Raw genomic sequence first — 21,769 nt, 5'->3', positions numbered from 1 at the left:
TGGTGAGGAATGTAAAGTTCAGAGAGGTTCAGTAACTTGTTCAGGATCACATAGTAAGTAGTAGAGCCAGGATTGGAATCTAAGTCCATCTGACTCCAAGGCCCATGCCCTTCTCGCTGTTAATCAGTCTCTGTAGCCTTGGAGACTTGTGGACCCTATAGTAGTCCAAGCTCTTGGCTAGGCTGGAGAAGCAGCAGCTTTGGATGGAGTGTCTCCATAGTCTTCCCTCTAGTCTCACTTAGCAGCCTGTGTAAAACCTGTATAAAAGGTGGAAATGCTGGACTTGGGAGTCAGCAGACCTGTAAAGCCCCTTTAATGGGAACTGTCTTAAGCAAATCAGTGTGATAAGCCTCTATTATCTCTACATTGGGGATATAGTAATTGTCTTACCTGATTTCTAATGGTGGTGATGTTAAGAAATTAGAAAGTGATTTCCATCCAGTGGAACATTCCTCAACAATAAAAAGTGACACAAGGGAAATTCCCTGGCGGTCCAGTGGTTAGGACTCTGCGCTCTCACTGCCGGAGGCCCAGGTTCAATCCCTGGTCGGGGGAACTAAAATCCCACAAGCCGCACAGGGCAGCCAAAAAAAAAGTGACACAAATAACAACATGAATGAATGTCAAATTTATTATTTTGCATGAAAGAATCCAGATTTTTAAAAAGTACAAGAATAAAAAAAGAAAAGAGTACATACTCTATCAGTTCATTTATATACAATTCTAGTGACAGCAGATCAGTGGTTATCTGTGGATTGGAGTGAAGAGAAAGATGATTCCAAAGGAAGAAAACTTTTGAGAGTGATGGAATTGATCAGTATCTTGATTGTGGTAGTGGTGGTGATGATATTCAACATATCTGTCAAAACTCATCAACTTGTACTGTTTCTTTTTTTTTTGGCTGCATGGCTTGTGGGATCTTAGTTCCCCAGCCAGGGATTGAACCCAGGCCCTCAGCAGTGAGAGCACAGAGTCCTAACCACTGGACTGCCAGGGAATTCCCTGTACATTTTAAACATGTGCAGTTTATAACATACCTAAATAAAGTTTTAAAACATGAAACAAAATTAGAAAGTGATTGCAAACTGGAAAACATAAATAAAAGGATAATTCTCTATCCAAGTCAGTGATTGTACTTTAGAGTAAGAAATTTTCACAGTGGCTCTTAACCTTTCACATTTAGTGTCATTCAGCAATAAGTATCAATGGAGACTTACTTATTCTGCATTGGACATTATTTTAGTTTGTGGATACGCAAATATAGAAAAGCAAATCCTCACAAAGCTTATATAATGAAAAAGAAAATAATTATGTTGTACTGGAGTGTGAACAAGTTATTCTAGGATCACTGAAATAGGGCCTAAGTGCCCGGGTAAGTGAGGGGAGATTTTTGAGGAAACTGATTCTTGGAGAAAGATGAGTTTATCCAGAGGAAAAGAAGGCAGGATATAGCTAAAGGAGTAGGAAAAGCAAGAGGCAGACAAGCTATTTGTTTTCAGAAACCATGGATAGTTTGGCTTGGCTGTGTATAGAGCTATGGGAAACTGTGGTAGGAGATAAGAGACACAGGCTGATGAGGTTTAGAAGAGCTTTGTTGTGCTAAGAAATTGACAGTGTCTCTCAATGGGGACCAATGAATGAGAGCAGGAAAGTGACATGGTCAGCTAGCTATCTGGGTGAGAAAGCTCACCATGGAGGCTTGGAGACCAGGCAAGGGAAATGAACTGAATTATGGCAGTAGAAATGGGGAGGGGGGAAGGGCAGAAGTGCTATTAAAGACAAAATCAACAGGACTTGATTTTGATTCAAACACCGATAGGACCTGATGTCTGATGAGACGTGTATGGGAAGGAATGTAGGATGAATCCTAAATTTTCTGGTTAGGCACTTATTCATAAAAAAGAATACATGAGCAAAACATGTTTGGGAGCAAAAGGAGGACTCTATCCAGTGGGGAGAGATGATGCATTTCTACCTGGGCATACACAATTTAAGATGCCTGTGAGGTGACTAGGTGAAGATGTCTTTTAGGTAGTACCTTGTTCTGACTGGAATTCGAGAGTGATTTCTGAGCTAGGAACGAATTGGCATGCAGGCAGTAACTGATTTTTATTTATGAGTTTGCTTAGGGAGAAAGAGAAATGAGAAGAGTAGAGAAGGGAGCCAGCCATACATGATAAAGTCACAGAAGTCAAGTGAAGAGTGTAACAGAGAACACTCTAGATCTGCATTTTCATTCTCCTTATGGTTCCTCCTCTGTGTGTCTATTTTGCTCTCCTTTCTTTGGAGTTTCAGTTACTCAGATATAATGGGAATAATAATACAACCGATTTTGTAGGAAATTGTGAGGATTAAGTGAGATCACAAAGGTCATATATTGAGTGACCAGTTCATCATTGGTGCAAAGAAAATGTTTTCTTTTGAGATTATATGTGTTTGTATACAGAGACGGGGGTGGGGAGGAGAGAGAGAAAACAGAGCTAGATACCTAGGCACAGTTTTAAGCACTTTCACAAAAATTAATTCCTTTAATCCTCACAATCCAATAGCGTGAAAGCACGATGGGTAAAAGCCCAGAATTGAGCCAGACTGCCTCGTTTCAAATATCCCCATTTTACAACAGGTATTAAGTAGGTAGATAGTAGGTACATCGCCAGGGGAGTAAGTGGCAGAGTTTGGATTAAAATCCAGGCTGACTCTGAGTAACTAGATGTGGCTCTAGTGTGTCCCTTCAGGCGGTTCAAAATCTTGGCTATCGGGCAAGGAGAGGTCTTGGATTACTTCTTCCATCACTATTTGAACTTTCCGTGATTGGTTTTAGTCCCTCCCTGGGAGTGGCCGATCTCTATAAAAGACAAATCTACTAATTCCCTACTTAGAATGTTTCAATCCTTTTAGTGTAACATTCAGTTTAATAGGTCTTTCAATGATCAAATTTACATTATTTCAAAGCTGCCTAATTCGTATTTCTTTCCGTATTTGTCCAAGATTTACTTCCGCAGGACTGAGTCTTTAATTTCAGTGTTCTCAGCCCTCAGCCAGCACTTCGCCTAGCACACAGTATGCAGTCAATAAATACTTGCTCGAAGTATGAATGAACCGCGGAACAGAGACGCAGAGGGGATTCGGTCTGGGGAGTTCCAAAGTTCGGGAGGGGACACGGGGCGGGCAGTGACTGTCACATGACGAGGCGGGGCAAATCCCATGTGCTCCACGGCGCCGGGCGAAGCCCCGCCCTCTGCGCCGGTCACGTGGGGGCGCCGGCTGCGCCTGCGGAGAAGCGGTGGCCGCCGAGCGGGATCCGTGCGGGGAGCCGGAAATGGTTGTGGACTACGTCTGTGCGGCTGCGTGGGGCTCGGCCGCGCGGACTGAAGGAGACTGAAGGTAAAGCCGCCATGTCCGGGCCCGACCCGGCCCCCCCACCCCCTCCCCCCGCATCCGCCGCCATCCGGGCCCGGACCGGCTACCCTGCGCCGCCGCCCCGGCGCCCTGGCCCCGTGGCCCAAGCCCGGGCCCCGGCCCGCCAGGGCCTGATCCCCGGCCCACGTGTGCCCGGCCTGGCCCGGCCTGGCTGCTGGGTGGGGGTGGGGGAGCGCGGGGCCGGAATATGCGGTCCCCGCGGGCTGGGAGGGCGCCGGGTTCCCCGGCCGCTAAGTGCCACCTCGGTCCGACCCGAGGAGGCCCCGCGGGCGCAGGCACCGCGGCTCCCGGCCCGCCGCCCCCTCCCCCCTTTGCGGCCCGGCCGCCGGGAAGTGACACGTTGTTCTTTGGCACTGGCCGGCGCTGCGCAGGGAGGGCGCAGGGGAAGGAGGCGGCGGCGGCGGGCAGGGAGGAGCCCCCGGCCCCGCCCGCCCTCCGGGCCGACCCTCACTTGCTTCAAACCGGCTCCTCTTCGGCCGCCGCCCGCCTGGCCTTTTACGGCCCGACTACCGCCCTTCCTGGCCTCCACTCCTGGGCAGCGGCAGGCCTCGTCTCTGGCCCCGCGCGGGTGCCCCCGCGGTCACCCGCGGCAGGCGTGCCTCGTGTGCCCCCGGGCCAGGCCCCGAACCCGGTGTCCCCGGGTGGGGGGTGGGGACACCACGGCCGAAGCTGCTAGCTCCGTTTGTGATCCGGGAGCCTGGTGCCAGCGAGACCTGGAATTTCCGGTCTGGTTGGTCTTGGGCCCCGCGGAGCCAGGTTGATACCCCTCACCTCCCAACCCCAGGCCCTCGGATGCCCAGAACCTGTAGGCCGCACCGTGGATTTATTCTTAACCGAGGGGGTGAGTGAGGGGCTGTTTCAGCAGGCCAGGGGGGTGGTTGGAGGCGGTGTGGGTTTGACAGGGTGTTGGTGGGGACGTAAGCTGGGTCTTTAATGCTCCTTCACCCGCTTGGCGCCTCCGGGGCTCGCTGCGGGCCCCAGCCCTTGCTTCAGCCCTTCCCCCACTCCATTTGCCTTCAGCTTGGGTCCCTTCCCCTTTCTGAGCTCCTCTCTTTCCCAACAGGTGCTGGGGGGACCCTGATGTGGCACCAAATGAAATGAACAAAGCTCCACAGCCCACAGGCCCCCCACCTGCCCCATCCCCTGGACTCCCACAGGTAATTAGGGAGGAATTAGCAGTGACTGGGGTGCAGGTTGGGGAGACCAGGCAGCCGGGTCAGGAACAGGTTCCAGCCTCTGGATTTTCCCACCCCTTTCTGTGTCAGGGCAAAGTGCAGCTTCCTGCTGCCAAATTGAGACACGGCCCCTGGGCTGTTCCCAGGGGCTGTCATGGGGAGGGTATATGTGGACTGTTGAGGCTCTTGCCACAGATCTGCCCCCTTCACCAGCTTGAGTTTCTGCCCCACCTGGGTTTCCCCTCTTGCTGAAATCTGGTCTCCCCCCTTCAGCCAGCGTTTCCCCCGGGGCAGACAGCACCGGTGGTGTTCAGTACGCCTCAAGCGACACAAATGAACACGCCTTCTCAGCCCCGCCAGGTGAGGGGCTGTGGGGAGGGGAGTAGGGGGCATGGGTGGGAGCCACGTAAAGCTTAGGCCAGTTTGGGCCTAGGATGGAAACTACGGAGGCCCTGTACCTGCCCCAGTTTCCTGACAGTTGCTGTGTGTTCTTTCATGGGGCTCTGCACTTCGCACTGTTGATTACTTACGGTGGCTGGCCCCTCGGTTAGTATATAGTCGGTGGGGATGGCATTACTAGGGGTCCTGGTGCCTTAAGAATTGGGGGCAGTGTTGGGCCCTGCTGCCAACTCTTTGGGCCCTGCTTCCCTATTTCCTCCTTTTACTGGGAGGTTGCCATTGCTCCATTCCCCCCCATCCCTTCTTTCTCTTTGGACTGTGGGAAGATAAACACTCCAGCTGGTTCTTGCCTTTCTCTATTCCCTAAATTCTTCCTCATTAAGTGGGAGAGGATTCTTGTCCTGCGTCCTTCATATTTTCCTTCATCTTTTCCCCTCACCTTGGGGATAATTCTCTTCTTTCCTGTCCCCATGTGCTCTCAGGGAGGATTCAGGTCTCTGCAGGTAATACCCCTTTGCTAATCCTGGACTCTCTCCTGGTCTCACCATTACCCTCCACCCTAGTCAGGGGCTAGAGACAGGGACTGGGGTTCCTCAGGGTGGGGACTTGTTTGCTGTCCAGGTCCTCATTCTGAGGCTGACCAATGCATGTTAGGGGCTAAATCTTGCATAGCGCGTATCTGGGAACTGGGAGACTTGCATGTTAGCGGTTAGCTCCTCAGTACCTTAGGGTGGAGCAGTGCATGCTGGGGAGTATGTTGCTGAAAAAGGCTTTACTTAGGCATGATGCATCTGGATGTTAGGAAGCCTCTGCTGAAGGATAGACTGGAGGAGGTGACATGAGTATGCATGGCAAGGAGGGAGTAAATATGCAGAGTGCAAAGTGTGTATCTGAGTTTGGAGGGCACATTGTGAGTACAAGAGGCCACTTAAACATCACTTGGTCAGGTGAATCTTGGAAGTGTTGGTCCCCATGCTCCAAAGCCCCTGGCACTTCTGTCCAGACTAGAGACATAGCAGAATGGCCATTTTGCTGTCCACTTCCTCCCCTTCCCAGTGCCAACTGCCTTCCTCCCTCCTGACAGCACTTCTACCCTAGCCGGGCCCAGCCCCCGAGCAGTGCAGCCTCCCGAGTGCAGAGTGCAGCCCCCGCCCGCCCTGGCCCAGCTGCCCATGTCTACCCTGCTGGATCCCAAGTAATGATGATCCCTTCCCAGATCTCCTACCCAGCCTCCCAGGGGGCCTACTACATCCCTGGACAGGTGAGGCTGGAGGCTTGGGGGCTGGAGGCCACACAACCTTGTACCCCAACTCCCACTTTCCTTACCCTGACCCCCCAGTCCCATCTCTTCTCCAGAGGTGGGACTTTCTTCTGGTCATCGCCTAGAGTTGGCTTGTCCTGTCTTGCCTTATATTCTCTTTGTAGTCTGATACGGTATTCGTAGCTCCGTCAACTCCTCTCCCCTCCTTCTCCCCCTTCCCCTCCACCAGGGGCGTTCCACATATGTTGTCCCGACACAGCAGTATCCCGTGCAGCCGGGAGCCCCAAGCTTCTATCCGGGTGCAAGCCCTACAGAGTTTGGGACCTACGGTAAGCAGGGGAGGGAGTCAGGTGTGAGTGAGTCCCAGGGAGCATCTAAACTCACCTATTAATTGCTAAGACCCTCCCCAGCCTTGTTTCTTGGTCTAAAAATGACAGGGGTAGCAGGGATTGGTGCTCAATATGTAACTGGTGTTGGGGGGTGGTGCGGAGAGGATTTTATACTGTTGCTGAGAGTTGGACTCCTCCCCATGTCAAGGAATACAGTTCAAGCACTAGTTTGAAGGCCTATTAGTAAATATTCCCTGTGACACTCGTTCCATGGTTGGGGGGAGCCCATGTAACATGGATCTGAGAGGTTTCTGTAGCTGTTTTTCATTTATATTCTAGGAAAGGATTAGTCTGTTCTTTATGGCAGTGGTTTCCAAAATTTTTTGACCATCAGGAAAAATTTTGAGTATGTACTTTTAATGTATGTTTTTGTTTGTTATACGTATGCATAATTTAGACAAATAGCACTTAATGTTGCTTGTCAGAAACAAACAAGTGGAGGTTATGGATGATATTAAAGAATGTATCCCATTTTGGAGACCATTGCTTTAAGGAATTTTTCTCATCCTGGGCCTGGTTCATAATGTTACTTTTTGTTTCCTTGCCCCTTAGCAAAGGGCTGGAGACTGGAATTGGACTCAGGTTGAATGGAACAGGGTTGGCAAATCTGTTTTTATCATTCCCAGCCAAAGACCTGATTCTGTTTCAGGTTAAGTAGTTGCTGCTCTCTCAGAGTATATGTGTGTGTTTTGCTGGGGGTGGGGTGCGTACGTGTTACCTTACGGGGTAGAAGAGGAGCAGACATAGTCCTGGTAGCTGGTGTGTGGTGGGGAAGAAGTGCCTGCCTACAAGGGGTGTGTGTGTCAGTGTTAGGAATTCTTGTAAACGCAGTTCAGACTGGTTCCCCAGCTTTGATAGACACCTCATTCCCTTGGGGAGGAGGGTGGGGCAGGGCGAGGGGCCAGCTGTGGGTGATGAGAGGTTCTCCAGGGGGTGGGAGGTGTTCAAGCAGGCATTTGTATGTGGTTGGGCTCTGACCCTGCCACTGTTCTTCCTTTCCGTGTCCCTCCCGCCCCCCAAGCTGGCGCCTACTACCCAGCCCAGGGTGTGCAGCAATTTCCCACTGGTGTGGCTCCCCCGCCGGTTTTGATGAACCAGCCACCCCAGATTGCTCCCAAGAGGGAGCGGAAGACGGTGAGTAGCAGCAGGGGGCTCTAGGATATCTGGGAAAGGGAGAATCAAGGTCAGGCACATTGTGGGTCAGGGAGCAGGAAATTGAGGGAGATCTTCAGCTGAGAGTAGGCAGAGAATGGGGATCTGTGAAGTGCTTAGGTTCTTTGTAAGGTGCTAAGATTTCCGTGTAGAAGAAGCTTACTGGAAGATTGGAGTGTCTGGTGGGGAAATTCCTTAGAGACCTGGGTCCTGGGTCCGTAACATCTGAGTTTGGTTTTGGGTTTCTGGTGGCTTGCCTTGGAAATGGTTTGCTTTCTGTGGCCCCACCCCCCAGTCCTGGAAGCTCTTGAGGCCTCCGCCTCTGCTCGGTCCTCAAGCCCTGGGCGTGGTGCCCAGAATAGGGTGCCAGGGCTGGGGAAGCCGCTGAGTCACCCTCGCTCCACCCACTGGATCTGGTCTCTGCCCCCAGAGATCAAGCAGACTAGCCACAAGTGAGCCGGATGGGTGCTATATGGGGGTCCTGGGCCCCAGGGCATGCAGCCACTTCTTGGGGACTTCTGGTTGGGCAGGGATGAGGGAGGGAGGAGCATTGTGATGTACGTGGCTGCTGTGAGGTCAAGGGTGTCTTAGGGGTAGCGGCCAAGAGGAGACTATAAGAGCAGCTGGATGGGTTGACAGTAGAACTCATGGAGTTTCTGGCACCCACCTGCCTGCTTCTCAGTGAGGGGTGGGGAGTCCTAGGAGTGGGGCAGGGTGGAGAGGTGGGTTCCTCCTGCTTCCCACTCATCCTGTAGCTTTCTTTTCCCCCAGATCCGAATTCGAGACCCAAACCAAGGAGGGAAGGATATCACGGAGGAGATCATGTCTGGGGCCCGCACTGCCTCCACACCCACCCCTCCCCAGGTACTGTTCTTTGAGTGATGCCCTGGCTGGGATGGCTGTTCTGCCCTGGACTCCTAGGTCCCTGGATCTTTTTCTTCAACTAAGGGATTTATGTCCCTGCTTTCCTGGATTTCTAGGCGGCTAAAGTAGAAATGGCTCTAGTAAAGAAGGGTTGTGGGACTCTTCAGGGCAAACTTGGTAACCCTTTGTGTCCTGCAGACGGGAGGTGGTCTGGAGCCTCAGGCTAATGGGGAGACACCCCAGGTTGCTGTTGTTGTCCGGCCAGGTAAGTAAGCAGGTGGGGCAGAGCCTTTATGGGGAAAAGGAGTGTGAACATTTAAAAAACCAAGGAAGTGGAGTGACTTGAACTGGGTGCCAGAGAAAGCAGTGTGATTGGTTCATCCTGTTTTCCTTTCAGAGAAGAACTAGGTGTCAGGTAGTCAGATTTTAGGGTAGATTGGATTTTGAATGAGAATGGAAAAGACCTAGGTGGGAGAAGACTGGTGTGTGTGTAGGGGGCTGTTAGGTTGGGAATGCTTGGCTGGGAGGAGGAAGAGCAGTAGCAGTGAAAGACTTGCCTCTGATTACTCGTTCTTCCTATGGTGCAGATGACCGGTCGCAGGGAGCAATCATTGGGGAGCGGCCAGGACTGCCTGGCCCAGAGCACAGCCCTTCAGAATCCCAGCCTTCATCACCTTCTCCGACCCCATCACCACCCCCAGTCTTGGAACCGGGGTCTGAGCCTAATCTCACAGTCCTCCCTATTCCTGGGGACACTATGACAACGGGGATGATACAAACATCTGTAGAAGAATCAACCCCCATGCCCCCTGAAACTGGGGAGCCATATTGCCTCTCTCCAGAACCCACTCCCCTCGCTGAACCCATACTGGAGGTAGAAGTGACACTTAGCAAACCAGTTCCAGAATCTGAGTTCTCTTCCAGTCCTCTCCAGGTTCCCACCCCCCTGGCATCTCACAAGGTGGAAATTCTTCCTGAGCCTAATGGCACAGTCCTATCTGAGAATTTGGAACCAGAGTTGGAGTCGAGCCCAGAGCTTGCCCCTCTCCCTCCCCCGGCTTGTCCCTTTGAATCCCCCATGCCCATTGCTCCAACTGCCCAACCTGAGGAGCTGCTCAACGGAGCCCCCTCGCCACCAGCTGTGGACTTAAGCCCCGTCCGTGAACCAGAGGAGCAGGCCAAGGAGGCTACAGCATCGGTGGCTCCCCCCACCATCCTTTCTGCCACTCCAGCTGTGGCTCCTCCAGCTGCTTCCCCTGCTCAGGAGGAGGACATGGAGGAAGAGGAAGAAGAGGAAGAGGAAGGAGAAGCTGAGGGTGAGAAGGGAGGAGAGGAACCGCTCCCCCTAGAGAGCACCCCTGTCCCAGCCCACCTGTCCCAGAATTTGGAGGTGGCATCAGCCACCCAAGGTAAGGTGTGGCTGGATGGTAGAGGTGGGGCACGCTGGGTGTGGTTCTTTTTCTTCATTGATGACTTCTCGTGACGTTGTGTCTGGGTCATAGAAGCCCTGTAATGGAAGGGTTAGATTCCATCTAACCGAAGGGTTAGATTAAGGAATTCTAAGTCAAGAGAGGGTGTGATGAAAAAAGGGAATATTGTACAGTGGCTGCTTTTTATTTTTCTGAGGGGTTTGGGGTACTCCTTAAGTTATTCTCACTCCTCCCCCCCAAATAGTGGCAGTATCTGTGCCAAAGAGGAGACGGAAAATTAAGGATCTCAATAAGAAGGAGGCTGTAGGAGACCTTCTAGATGCCTTCAAGGAGGTAAGGGATCAGAAAGCGGAGGGAGAAGGGCAAAGTTTGGGTATGGAACAGCGGTCACACTGCAACCAAAACGGAATGTCCAATGGTTACAGGTGAACCCAGGAGTACCAGAGGTAGAAAATCAGCCTCCTGTAGGCAACAATCCCAGCCCAGAGCCTGAGGGCAGCAGTGTGCCCCCGCGACCAGAGGAAGCAGACGAGACCTGGGACTCAAAGGAAGACAAGATTCAAAATGCTGAGAACATCCAGCCGGGGGAACAGAAGTATGAATATAAGTCAGGTATGCAGAAGGAAGGGTTGAGAAGGGTTGAGTATGCTTACCAGGGCCCCAGGAGAAAGCAGTGTGATTGGTTCATCCTGTTTTCCTTGCAGATCAGTGGAAGCCTCTAAACCTTGAGGAGAAAAAGCGTTATGACCGTGAGTTCCTGCTTGGCTTTCAGTTCATCTTTGCCAGTATGCAGAAGCCAGAGGGATTGCCCCATATCAGTGATGTGGTGTTGGATAAGGTTGGTGGGCTTAAGGGAGAGGGTAAGTTTGGGCAGGTTGGCTGGCTGGGGAGGAGCCAGAGGTCTTGAAAGAGTGGTCAGTAGCTAGCCCTAGCCTGTTTCTCATACCTTCCCCATCCTTTTCGCAGGCCAATAAAACACCATTGCGGCCACTGGATCCCGCCAGACTTCCAGGCATAAATTGTGGCCCAGACTTCACTCCGTCCTTTGCCAACCTTGGCCGACCAGCCCTTAGCAGCCGTGGGCCCCCGAGGGGTGGGCCAGGTGGGGAGCTGCCCCGAGGGCCGGTGAGTGGGACTGGCAAGGGGAGTTGGGGGTGTTGGCTTCCTGTATCTCATTGTGGGGGTGGGGAGAAGTCTGCCCTGGAGATGTGTGGTAGTGGTAGTAGGTCGTGCTGACTAGCTCCGTGGCTTCTCTTGTCCCTGCTCCTTGCTTAGCAGGCTGGTCTGGGACCCCGGCGATCTCAGCAGGGCCCCCGAAAGGAGCCACGCAAGATCATTGCCACAGTGTCAATGACTGAAGATATAAAGCTGAACAAAGCAGAGAAGGCCTGGAAACCCAGTAGCAAGCGGACAGTGACTGATAAGGACCGAGGGGAGGAGGACACTGATGGCAGCAAAACCCAGGTACCTGCAAGTCGTGGTTTGGTCTCCATTCCTTCTTTGCAAGGTCTGCTCTCTGAGCCAGCCTTGCCCTCTTTGCCTCTGTCCATTCTCATCACTGGTATCTACTTTGTCCATCCCTCCCAGCAGCCCCTGTCCTTCTGAAAACCTCACTGGATTCTGTGCTTTCTCTGTCTCCTCTTCTCTCCAGGACCTGTTCCGCAGGGTGCGCTCCATCCTGAATAAGCTGACACCCCAGATGTTCCAGCAGCTGATGAAGCAGGTGACGCAGCTAGCCATCGACACCGAGGAACGCCTCAAAGGGGTCATTGACCTCATCTTCGAGAAGGCCATTTCAGAACCCAACTTCTCCGTGGCCTATGCCAACATGTGCCGCTGCCTCATGGCGGTTAGTTTCCACTGTTTTATAAACCTTGTGGTTTAGCTTCCCACTTCTCTTCCTAAGACTCTGAGTCCAGCTTCTTGGTTCTCTATCCTGTGCTGTTGGTGGCAGAGCCAGGGCCAGAGGTCTTCCTGGGTCAGGTAGTTGAAGACTTTTGGAGGGTTTTCCCTGCCCTGGACTAGTCTGAATGTGACGTTCTCTTTGACATACAGCTGAAAGTGCCCACTACAGAAAAGCCAACAGTGACTGTGAACTTCCGAAAACTGTTGTTAAATCGATGTCAGAAAGAGTTTGAAAAAGACAAAGATGATGATGAGGTTTTTGAGAAGAAGCAAAAAGAGATGGATGAAGCTGCTACGGTGAGAGAAACTCCATTCCCAGTTCCACTGCTCACCCAGATGCTACTCAGCTGCAGAAGTGGGGGTGGGGATATTGGTGTTTTGGGGGTTTCTCTGCCTTAGGACGTGAGTGCTTGCTGCTAGGTTTAGGAATCTAGATAGTGGAAGAGAGAACAGTTATAGCTGAGTGGCTGGCTGTCTTTTTGATGTGGTCCCTGTCCCATGACCGGCAGGCAGAGGAACGGGGACGCCTAAAGGAAGAGCTGGAAGAGGCTCGAGACATAGCCCGGCGGCGCTCTTTAGGGAATATCAAGTTTATCGGGGAGTTGTTCAAGCTGAAGATGTTAACAGAGGCAATCATGCACGACTGTGTGGTTAAACTACTTAAGAACCATGATGAAGAGTCCCTCGAATGCCTTTGCCGTCTGCTCACCACCATTGGCAAAGACCTGGACTTTGAAAAGGCCAAGGTAGGGGCTCCTGGGGTATGGGAGAGGACAGGCTGAAGCGCGTGGGGTCTGCGGTCCACTGGCAGACACCCTTCCCAGCTGTTGTGTCTGAGTTGCACTGTGTGCCACTGAGCTACAGTGGCGGAGCTGAAGGCCTGAGGAGGGGCATGGCCTGTAGTTGGAGGTGAAGTTTTAGAAGTTCCTGAACTTGATCCCTTTGCTTCTTGTTAGCCCCGGATGGATCAGTATTTCAACCAGATGGAAAAAATCATTAAGGAAAAGAAGACTTCATCCCGAATCCGCTTTATGCTGCAAGACGTGCTGGATCTGCGACGGGTGTGTGTCCCCTCTTTCCCACTGTTTGCTGCCTCTGACCCCACAGTCCCAGTTCCTGACACTTTTGTCTGGCCCTGTCTGATGTAATTACCTTGTGACTGGCCTGTCGCCACAGAGCAATTGGGTGCCGCGTCGAGGGGACCAGGGTCCCAAGACGATTGACCAAATCCACAAGGAAGCTGAGATGGAGGAGCATCGGGAGCACATAAAAGTGCAGCAGTTAATGGCCAAGGGCGGCGACAAGCGTCGGGGTGGCCCTCCAGGCCCACCCATCAGTGAGTTTGAGGCTGGGACTGAGGAGGGACAGTGTGAGGGGTTGTGCTTTCCACTGATGACTTCTTGTTAGTGCCACGTGTCTGGGCCACTGAGACCCCATGATGGAACTGAGGATCTGAGGAAGGGAGGCTGGGGGCAGCCCTCGCAAACGGGGTTCTTGGGACTTAGCCATCATTCCAGTATGCTTTCCTTTTTGTCCCAGGCCGTGGCCTTCCACTTGTGGATGATGGTGGCTGGAACACAGTGCCCATCAGCAAGGGCAGCCGCCCTATTGACACCTCACGACTCACTAAGATCACGAAGGTAGGGGTGTGTGTGTTGGAAGGGCTGATGTCAGTGATGGGAGGATAAAGAGGGGTCAGATGGGCCTTAAGCACAGGTTTGGATCTTAATCCCCTCACTTGTCTGAGGTTGGGAAGGTGACAGCTCAGTTTTCCCCCTTAGACTAGCTGGTTAGATTGCTAGAGACGGGACTGCCAGCTCTAGGGGATGTATTCACATTGGTCTGGACCACTGGTCAGCACCCTGACATGCACACCAAATCCAGCCATTCCCTCCTTCTCTACAGCCCGCAAGCTAAGAATGAGAGTTTTCTACATTGTTTAATGGTTGAAAAGAATCAAAAAGTGAACGATACTTTGTGTTAAGGAATTATATAAAGTTTAAATTTCAGTGTGCATAGTTTTTTTTTTTTTTCTTTTGGCGGTACGCGGGCCTCTCACTGTTGTGGCCTCTCCCGTTGCGGAGCACAGGCTCCGGACGTGCAGGCTCAGCGCTCTGCGGCATGTGGGATCTTCCCAGACCGAGGCATGAACCCGTGTCCCCTGCATCGGCAGGCGGACTCTCAACCACTGCGCCACCAGGGAAGCCCTCAGTGTGCATAGTTTTATTGGAACATAACCACACTCATCCCTTTTAAGTATTGTCTGTGACTGCTCTTGTGCTACAGCGGCAGAGTTGAGTAGTTCAAACTGCCTGGTCTGTAATGAATATTTACTGTCTGGCCCTTTACAGGGAAAGTTTTCCTGGCCCCTGGTCTGGACCCCTTACGGCTGTGTGTGGTGAGGGCTGGCGGGGGCTTTGGCTGGATCAGACCCGTGACTCTCACTCCCTTTCCTTCCTCAGCCTGGCTCCATTGATTCTAACAACCAGCTGTTTGCACCTGGAGGACGATTGAGCTGGGGCAAGGGTAGCAGTGGAGGCTCAGGAGCCAAGCCCTCCGATGCAGGTACGGAGGCCACTGTAAAGAGCTGGGTGGTCAGGAATCAGCTCTCCTGAGGGCAGCGTCTTCTCTGTACCAGGGGCTTTCATTACAGAGTGGTTAGTTAGGTAATACAGGCAGTGTGTACTTGGCACCAGGGACTGAACTACTCTAGTGTCAGGACTAGGACCAAGCGTCCTAAATTGGCGAGTAGGAGATAGGATGTACGGAAATAGGTTTTAATCTGGGTTTTCTCCCTCCCCAGCATCAGAAGCTGCTCGTCCAGCTACTAGTACCTTGAATCGCTTCTCAGCCCTTCAACAAGCAGTACCTACAGAAAGCACAGATAACAGACGTGTGGTACAGAGGTGAGGTTTCCTCGGTGTCTTTGTTTTCACACTGGGAGTACTGATTGGGTTTTGACTGCTGCCATAGGAATCCTTACACCTGTAATGCTCAGAGCTCCTGGCTGAGATTGGGGCATATACCTGATGACAAGAACAAGGCCTGACAGTTGCTCAGCATGTTGGATAGTTAAACAGGAGTGCATGTGGGCAGTACAGGTGAGAGACGATGTGCCTGTCTTTCTTCCAGGAGTAGCTTGAGCCGGGAACGAGGTGAGAAAGCTGGGGACCGGGGAGACCGCCTAGAGAGGAGTGAACGGGGAGGTGACCGTGGTGACCGGCTTGATCGCGCACGGACACCCGCCACCAAGCGGAGCTTCAGCAAGGAAGTGGAGGAGCGGAGTAGAGAGCGGCCCTCTCAGCCTGAGGGACTGCGCAAGGCAGCTAGCCTCACGGAGGATCGGGACCGTGGGCGGGATGCTGGTAAGGGGCTGGGGGGTGGGGAAGGGAAGGGTGTGGGCTGGTTTGGGACTAGCTAGTACCCAGACAGTGTCTTCAGGGCCCCAGACCCTGCTTGCTAGGAAGACTGGAATTGAAGAATCTCTGATCTGTTTTTCTACGCTCAGTGAAGCGAGAAGCCGCCCTGCCCCCTGTGAGTCCCCCGAAGGCTGCGCTCTCTGAAGAGGAGCTGGAGAAGAAATCCAGGGCCATCATTGAGGAATACCTCCATCTCAATGACATGAAGGTAAGCAGTGGGAGTGGTCTGAGTGACAGCAGGGTGGGCGAGAAGGGGCCTGTGCCGACAGGCATGGGTGTAGGGTCTGGGCCAGACAGTGACTGGTCTCTCTTCTGTGCGCTGCACCCCTGCAGGAGGCGGTTCAGTGTGTGCAGGAGCTGGCCTCGCCCTCGCTGCTCTTCATCTTTGTGCGGCACGGCATCGAGTCCACACTGGAGCGCAGCGCCATTGCCCGTGAGCACATGGGGCGACTGCTGCACCAGCTGCTCTGTGCCGGGCACCTCTCCACTGCTCAGTACTACCAAGGGTATGACTTGGTGGGCCTCCCACTTTTACATACCCACAAATTTCCCTCCTTTGTAGGACCCGTGGAACCTTAGATAAGAATGTAGGCTCCTCAGCCATCCTGGTCAACATAACTTTTGGCAGGGTTGGGGGTGAGCCATCTAAGGAGAAGACGACGGCCTTAGTTTGAGATAATTGCCCCATGTTTAGGAAGTGTTGCTGAAGTGCTCCACGGTTGATCCTTTAGCCGTGCCTTTGTTGCCCCAGCAGGAGGGTAGGAGTGCAGCTTGTCTCTCCTAGCTGACTTTGAATTCTCTTTGCAGGCTCTATGAAATCCTGGAATTGGCTGAAGACATGGAAATTGACATCCCTCATGTGTGGCTCTACCTAGCAGAACTGGTAACGCCCGTTCTGCATGAAGGTGGGGTGCCCATGGGGGAGCTGTTCAGGTTAGTCCCCTTTGGTGGAATTCAGGGGAGGTAAAAACAGGAAGAAGAGGGGAGAGGGAGGGGAGGTGTGGCAACTTAGACCCCCGGCTTTAGGGAGGGATGGGATAGTGTGTTGAGAGGGCGTGGAAGGCTATCAACACTGGATTTTTCTCTTGTAGGGAGATTACAAAACCTCTGAGACCCCTGGGGAAAGCTGCTTCCCTGTTGCTGGAGATCCTGGGGCTCCTATGCAAAAGCATGGTGAGTGAGAGAGCCTTTCAGAGGTAGTGTGTTGAGAACTTCTCTACCCACCATGTGGTTTTGGGTGCTGGCAGTGACCCTGAAGCCTCATGGTCCTTTGGTGGGATGGTAGTGCTGTGTGGGTACCTGGGAGAGGAAATGTCGAGGCTGGCACTCTCCCTCAGACCAGTGCCTGTTGTAGGTTCTGGCCAAGGCTGGAGGAGAACGAGAATCTAAGGCCCTAGGCCCTTGATTGATTCACTCATTCATTCAACTAGCATCTTTTAGAACATTTACCATATACTAGGTACTGGGAACACAACAGTGAATAAAAACACAGTTAGGAAACAAGTTGGAAAAGAAACGACAGCTTAATGAAAACAACAGTGTGAAGTAAAGTGTGAAATAAAATAGCTGAAATGGAGTGCCTTAAGTACTGTGAAGTTGCAAAAGGGTGTCTGTTTGGTAACGTTCACAACAGAAACTGCTTTGTTAAAATTAATTTTGATTAGCAAGGAGAAGGGTGAAATGATGGGAAAGGCAAGTTGGGTGTGGTACTTAGTAGTGGTGAGATGTTGGGAAGTGCAGTTTTTTAAAAGAGTTCAGCTATCTGGAACTTAGAGGAGTAAGTCTTTGAATCGAGAGGAATTGTTCTTTCAGCAGCATATTACTTGTTTTAGGTAGAAATACGCACCAGGATAGTTTCTGAGAAATTTAAAATAATAATTTAAAAGAAAAAGCATATGGGACTATTTATGTATTTCATTGACTCTAAGGTGCCATAGATTCTACAACATCTTATGTATGCACTGCTGAGAAAGAAAAGACATGGTCATATTTTTAAAATGTGGTAATATGCCAGCTGTGAGCCAACTCAGTTTTAGTGGTGTTAAAATGGGCGTTTTTAAAATCCATGAAGTACAGTAATTTTGTCAAGGGTTGATGGCGTCATCCTGAATATCTGTTATTGTAAAACAGTGATGGCTTCAGAATCTCTTGCCCTTTACAGAAAATGAACTCAAACTGCCGTTTACATGAAGATCTCTGATTTGTGTTGGGTTGGGGGTGGGGACTTAACATCTGCTTCTAAAGTTTTCTGGACTTGGGAACCAAATAAGCATACTGGTGAGATGTTTTTCTCTTCCATGAGCATTTGTTACTTGCAGTAATGAAAAACTAAGCTATTTTAGAAAAAAATGTAGATGAGTGTGGAAGGCTAGGATGAGATACTTGGATTTGGTTGTTTACATTTTGTGGTCCAGTAATTCTTTGAGAATCCTGTGACAGCTAATTGACATTTTCCTAGAGGTCTCAGGCCATCCCCCAGGTCTCATAGCATGGTGGTGGGTGAGTTCTTGTGACTTGGGGTGGTTATTTGACTGACGTTTGTGCCCGTTACTAGACCGTAGGCGTACTGTTCCCATTCAGTACCTCTGTAGCATCCTGAGCTGCTAGCAGGCACCTAGTGGGCTTTCAGTAGGCATTCGTTGGATGACATTTGTGGAGCTGTTAGCTTCTTGGAGAGAAAGAGAGTTGCTAAGTTGGTCTTATGTTTTCCAGGGTCCCAAGAAGGTGGGGACGCTGTGGCGAGAGGCTGGACTCAGCTGGAAGGAATTTTTACCTGAAGGCCAGGATGTCGGTGCCTTTGTCACTGCGCAGGTTTGCAGCTGGACTTAAGTTAACTCTAGCAGTTGGGGTCAGCCAGTCCTTTCCTCTTCCCTCATCTCACGTGACACAGTTACCTCCCAACTGTGGGCCTTTTTCCTTGCAGAAGGTGGAGTATACCTTGGGAGAGGAGTCAGAAGCCCCTGGCCAGAGGTTGCTGTCCTCTGAGGAGCTGAGCAAGCAGCTGGAGAAGCTGCTGAAGGAGGGCAGCAGTAACCAGCGGGTGTTTGACTGGATAGAGGTATATTTCTCCTGGATATTGGGGGAGAGAGATAAAGGAGAAGGTAGTGCAAGTGAGGGCAGCAAGAATGGAGCCTTCCAGGCATAATTCAGAACTTATGGGCCATTTGTCTGTCTTCTGCACAGGCCAACGTGAATGAGCAGCAGGTAGCATCCAACACATTAGTTCGAGCTCTCATGACAACGGTCTGCTATTCTGCAATTATCTGTAAGAGGAGCCAGGGAGTTGGTGGGGCAAGGGTGGGCCCGACAGATATGGAGGGAGGGAGGTTTTGGTCTTTGTCTCCAGTTCTGAACCAGGCTGAGGGTGCATTATTCCACTTATCCCTGTCTTCCTCCCTGTAGTTGAGACTCCTCTCCGAGTGGATGTTGCGGTGCTGAAAGCGCGAGCGAAACTGCTACAGAAGTACCTATATGACGAGCAGAAGGAGCTGCAGGCGCTCTATGCCCTCCAGGCCCTTGTAGTGACCTTAGAACAGCCCCCCAGTAAGAGCCAGGCCACAGGGATGGGGTGGGCTGGAGGAGCTACCAGATAGTAGGGGCAGTTGTGGAAAGGGTCTCAATCCAGGAGAAGTGGGTGGTCACTGGAGAGCAAAATATCCTGATGGTTGAGTCCTTTCCCCTGCAACAAACATTTGTTTGTTTCCTTACCTACAAGTGCAAGACTCGGCCTTGAAGGTTAATTGACTACCTGTTTTGTGCCTAGCCAACTGTTAGATGCCAGGAGTGCAGAGGTGATAAATGGTAACGTTTCCCAAGTATCCTGTGCTCCCTCTGCCTGGTACAGGGCTGAGCTGCTTTTCTTTGCCTCAGTTAATCCTCACAACTATTGTTTAGGGTAGATGGTGTTCCCCCCTTTTCCATATTGGGAGACTGAGGCTTAGGTTAACATGCCTGAGGTTAATGCATTTAGCAAACAGGTATGTGCCAGGACATTGGGATATTAGCAGTGATTAAGTCAAGCATAGTTCCCATGTTGGCATGGAGTCAAGATGAATGTTGGAAAATGGATCCTGCAAGGGTACTCTCTGGGAGAATTTACCTAGTCAGAGAATGAGTGGGAATTGACACATGGGAGCTAAATGACAAGTGGGAGGGGGAGACTTGACAAGAAGGAACTGTGTGTTAAGGGGAGCTCTGAGGTAGAAAACATGATGCAAGGTAAAAACTGTTGAAGGAATACCAGTGTGGGTGGGAGAGCACAGCAACCAGTTGTATGTGAGGCAAGTTGGGTGGAGAGATGGATGTGGCCAGGTCATGCAGGGCTGTGTAAGCCATGGGATGAGTTTTGGGCTTTAATCTAAGGATAGGAGAGGGCCTTTATGGGATTTTAAGCAAGGATTTTAAACGTTCTTTTTTAGTTTTTAGATCATCCTGGCCATTAGTGGGAAGAGTGTTTTGGAGTGGGGTGAATGTGAATGTGGCCGGATCAGCAGATCAGGGGTGTGTTGGTAGTGACTCAGCCTCACTGGTGGCAATGGAGATGGGAGAGGAGTGGGCAGATTCAAGACACACACTGGCCTGGGGGGCGGGTGGTGAGAGATTGGAAGACATATATGACTCCCAAGATAGTTTCAGCAGGTGAGGTGTTAGTGGGGGGTGCCATTCACTGGGCGGTAGGGAACACTGGGTCAAGTTGAATTTGGTCATGTTGAGTTTGTGGTCCTGGTCGGGGTGATCAGAGATGTCAGTCAGGTAGACAGCTGGGTATCTGATTTCATTTGGAGAGGAAGAGGTGAGGGCTGGAGGCCCATCTCTTGAACTGCTGGCACAGGGCAACACATGTGCAAGTCACAAGAGGGTATAGGATTGCCCAAGGGATACAGCCTTGAGGAGGTAGAGGTTCCACAGGTAGGGACCAAAGGAGGATAGGACCCTATGAACAAAGGACAGAATGATTTTAGGAGAGGGAAGTGGTCAGTAATGCTAGATGCGCCCGGATTCCATAGGAGCAGATCTGAAAGTTAGGGCCTCTGGAGTGTGAAAACATGGAGGCCACCCTGGCAGAAACAGTATTTGGTACAGCAGGGGGCAGGATCTGGATTGGAAAGGACAGAGTAATACCTGAATCAGGAGGGAAAAAAAAACAGCAAGTATAGACAGAAATCTTTGAATTCAACTAATCTCTTGTCAAAAGACAGATCTTTTTGGCTGTAAAGAGATAGCAGTTGTAAAGGAGGCCTTTTGTGTTTAGATGGGAGAAACTTGGGCTTGAAAGTACAGGGCAGAGTGGATAATTGAGTGTATAGGGTCCCCGGGATGGGTGTGCATGGGATTTGGAGAACAAGCTTGGGATAAATAATCTGTTGCTGCCATTGCTGTGGGATGGGGGTGGGAGGCTGTCCGTAGGCAGCGGTTGTGGATCTGAGGGTGTGCATGTAGGTTTCTGAGTTTTGGCCAAGTGACTCACTCTTGCACATCAGTCTCTTAGATCATGAGATAAGCATCCTGTCAGAGACATAGTTACTCTGGAATGGCCAGACACACAAATGTCAGCACGGTGGGTCAGGGCCTTGTCTCAGCAGTGGAGCTTAGGGGAGGGATCCCTGGGAGGGGGGATGGAGTGGTTGTGGGCAGTCTGCCTGTAACTGCTGTCCTGCCTGCTTGCAGACCTGCTTCGGATGTTCTTTGATGCGCTGTACGATGAGGACGTGGTGAAGGAGGACGCCTTCTATAGTTGGGAGAGTAGCAAGGACCCCGCTGAACAGCAGGGCAAGGGTGTGGCCCTTAAATCTGTCACAGCTTTCTTCAAGTGGCTTCGTGAGGCCGAGGAGGAGGAGTCTGACCACAACTGAGGGCGGGTGGGGCCGGGGACTTGGAGCCCCATGGACACTCGGATGGCCAAGCCAGCCGCCCGGACTGCAAGGGGGGGTGGCAGCAGCGGCAGCGGCAGTGGCAGTGGGTGCCTGTAGTGCGATGTCTGAGTTAATAAAGTGGCTGAAGAGGCAGGATGGCTTGGGGCTGCTTGGGGCTCCCCTCCAGGATGCTGCCAGGTGTCCCTCTCCTCCCCCTGGGGCACAGAGATATATATAAAGTCTTGAGATTTGGTGTGTCTTGGGGGGGGGGCACCACTGCCTGCCCCTGGTCCTTTTTTATTTTCTGAAAAATCACTCTTGGGACTGCCGTCCTCGCTGCTGGGGGCATACGCCCCAGCCCCTGCACCACCCCTGCTGCTGCCTGGGCAGGGGGAAGGGGGGGCACGGTGCCTGTAATTATTAAACATGAATTCAATTAAGCTCACTGCCTCTCTGCTTTATGGCCTGCTCCCTCTGGAGAAGGGGTCTGGGTAGGTGGGCAA

General features: G+C 51.7%; 1 protein-coding gene and 2 non-coding genes across 9 annotated transcripts; all 3 read left to right on the top strand.

Moving 5' to 3' along the window:
- The first annotated feature begins 3,217 nt into the window (after positions 1-3,217).
- Positions 3,218-21,711, top strand: EIF4G1 (eukaryotic translation initiation factor 4 gamma 1). Of its 7 annotated transcripts, none has more exons than XM_029214306.1 (33): positions 3,218-3,384; positions 4,205-4,261; positions 4,484-4,577; positions 4,869-4,955; positions 6,079-6,255; positions 6,485-6,584; positions 7,666-7,778; positions 8,568-8,660; positions 8,859-8,925; positions 9,248-10,069; positions 10,335-10,423; positions 10,516-10,702; positions 10,795-10,928; positions 11,057-11,215; positions 11,369-11,554; positions 11,742-11,939; positions 12,146-12,292; positions 12,505-12,741; positions 12,952-13,056; positions 13,172-13,331; positions 13,535-13,635; positions 14,458-14,560; positions 14,799-14,901; positions 15,128-15,360; positions 15,504-15,622; positions 15,748-15,920; positions 16,222-16,347; positions 16,506-16,587; positions 18,127-18,225; positions 18,338-18,472; positions 18,598-18,679; positions 18,817-18,957; positions 21,082-21,711. In XM_029214306.1, the coding sequence occupies exons 3-33, from the start codon at positions 4,518-4,520 to the stop codon at positions 21,264-21,266; spliced, it is 4,803 nt and encodes a 1,600-aa protein (XP_029070139.1). In that variant the 5' UTR covers positions 3,218-3,384; positions 4,205-4,261; positions 4,484-4,517; the 3' UTR covers positions 21,267-21,711. The 7 variants fall into 7 exon arrangements, with proteins under 7 accessions (XP_029070139.1, XP_029070138.1, XP_029070142.1 ...); XM_029214305.1 differs by having other exon boundaries at positions 3,251-3,384; positions 11,366-11,554; XM_029214309.1 differs by having other exon boundaries at positions 3,251-3,384; positions 9,248-9,976; positions 11,366-11,554; positions 21,082-21,706.
- Positions 10,122-10,202, top strand: LOC114891368. Its single transcript, XR_003792479.1, has one exon. It is a non-coding gene; the product is annotated as a small nucleolar RNA SNORD66 (small nucleolar RNA).
- LOC114891367 lies at positions 13,380-13,455 on the top strand. Its single transcript, XR_003792478.1, has one exon. It is a non-coding gene; the product is annotated as a small nucleolar RNA SNORD66 (small nucleolar RNA).
- Positions 21,712-21,769: the final 58 nt, after the last annotated feature.

The sequence above is a fragment of the Monodon monoceros genome, unplaced genomic scaffold (assembly GCF_005190385.1).
Source record: "Monodon monoceros isolate NGI ecotype Baffin Bay Population unplaced genomic scaffold, NGI_Narwhal_1 Super_Scaffold_11, whole genome shotgun sequence".
NCBI classification, from domain to species: Eukaryota; Metazoa; Chordata; class Mammalia; order Artiodactyla; family Monodontidae; genus Monodon; species Monodon monoceros.
The sequence above is the reverse complement of the archived record's forward strand: the minus strand, read 5'-3'. Positions and strand labels throughout refer to the sequence as shown.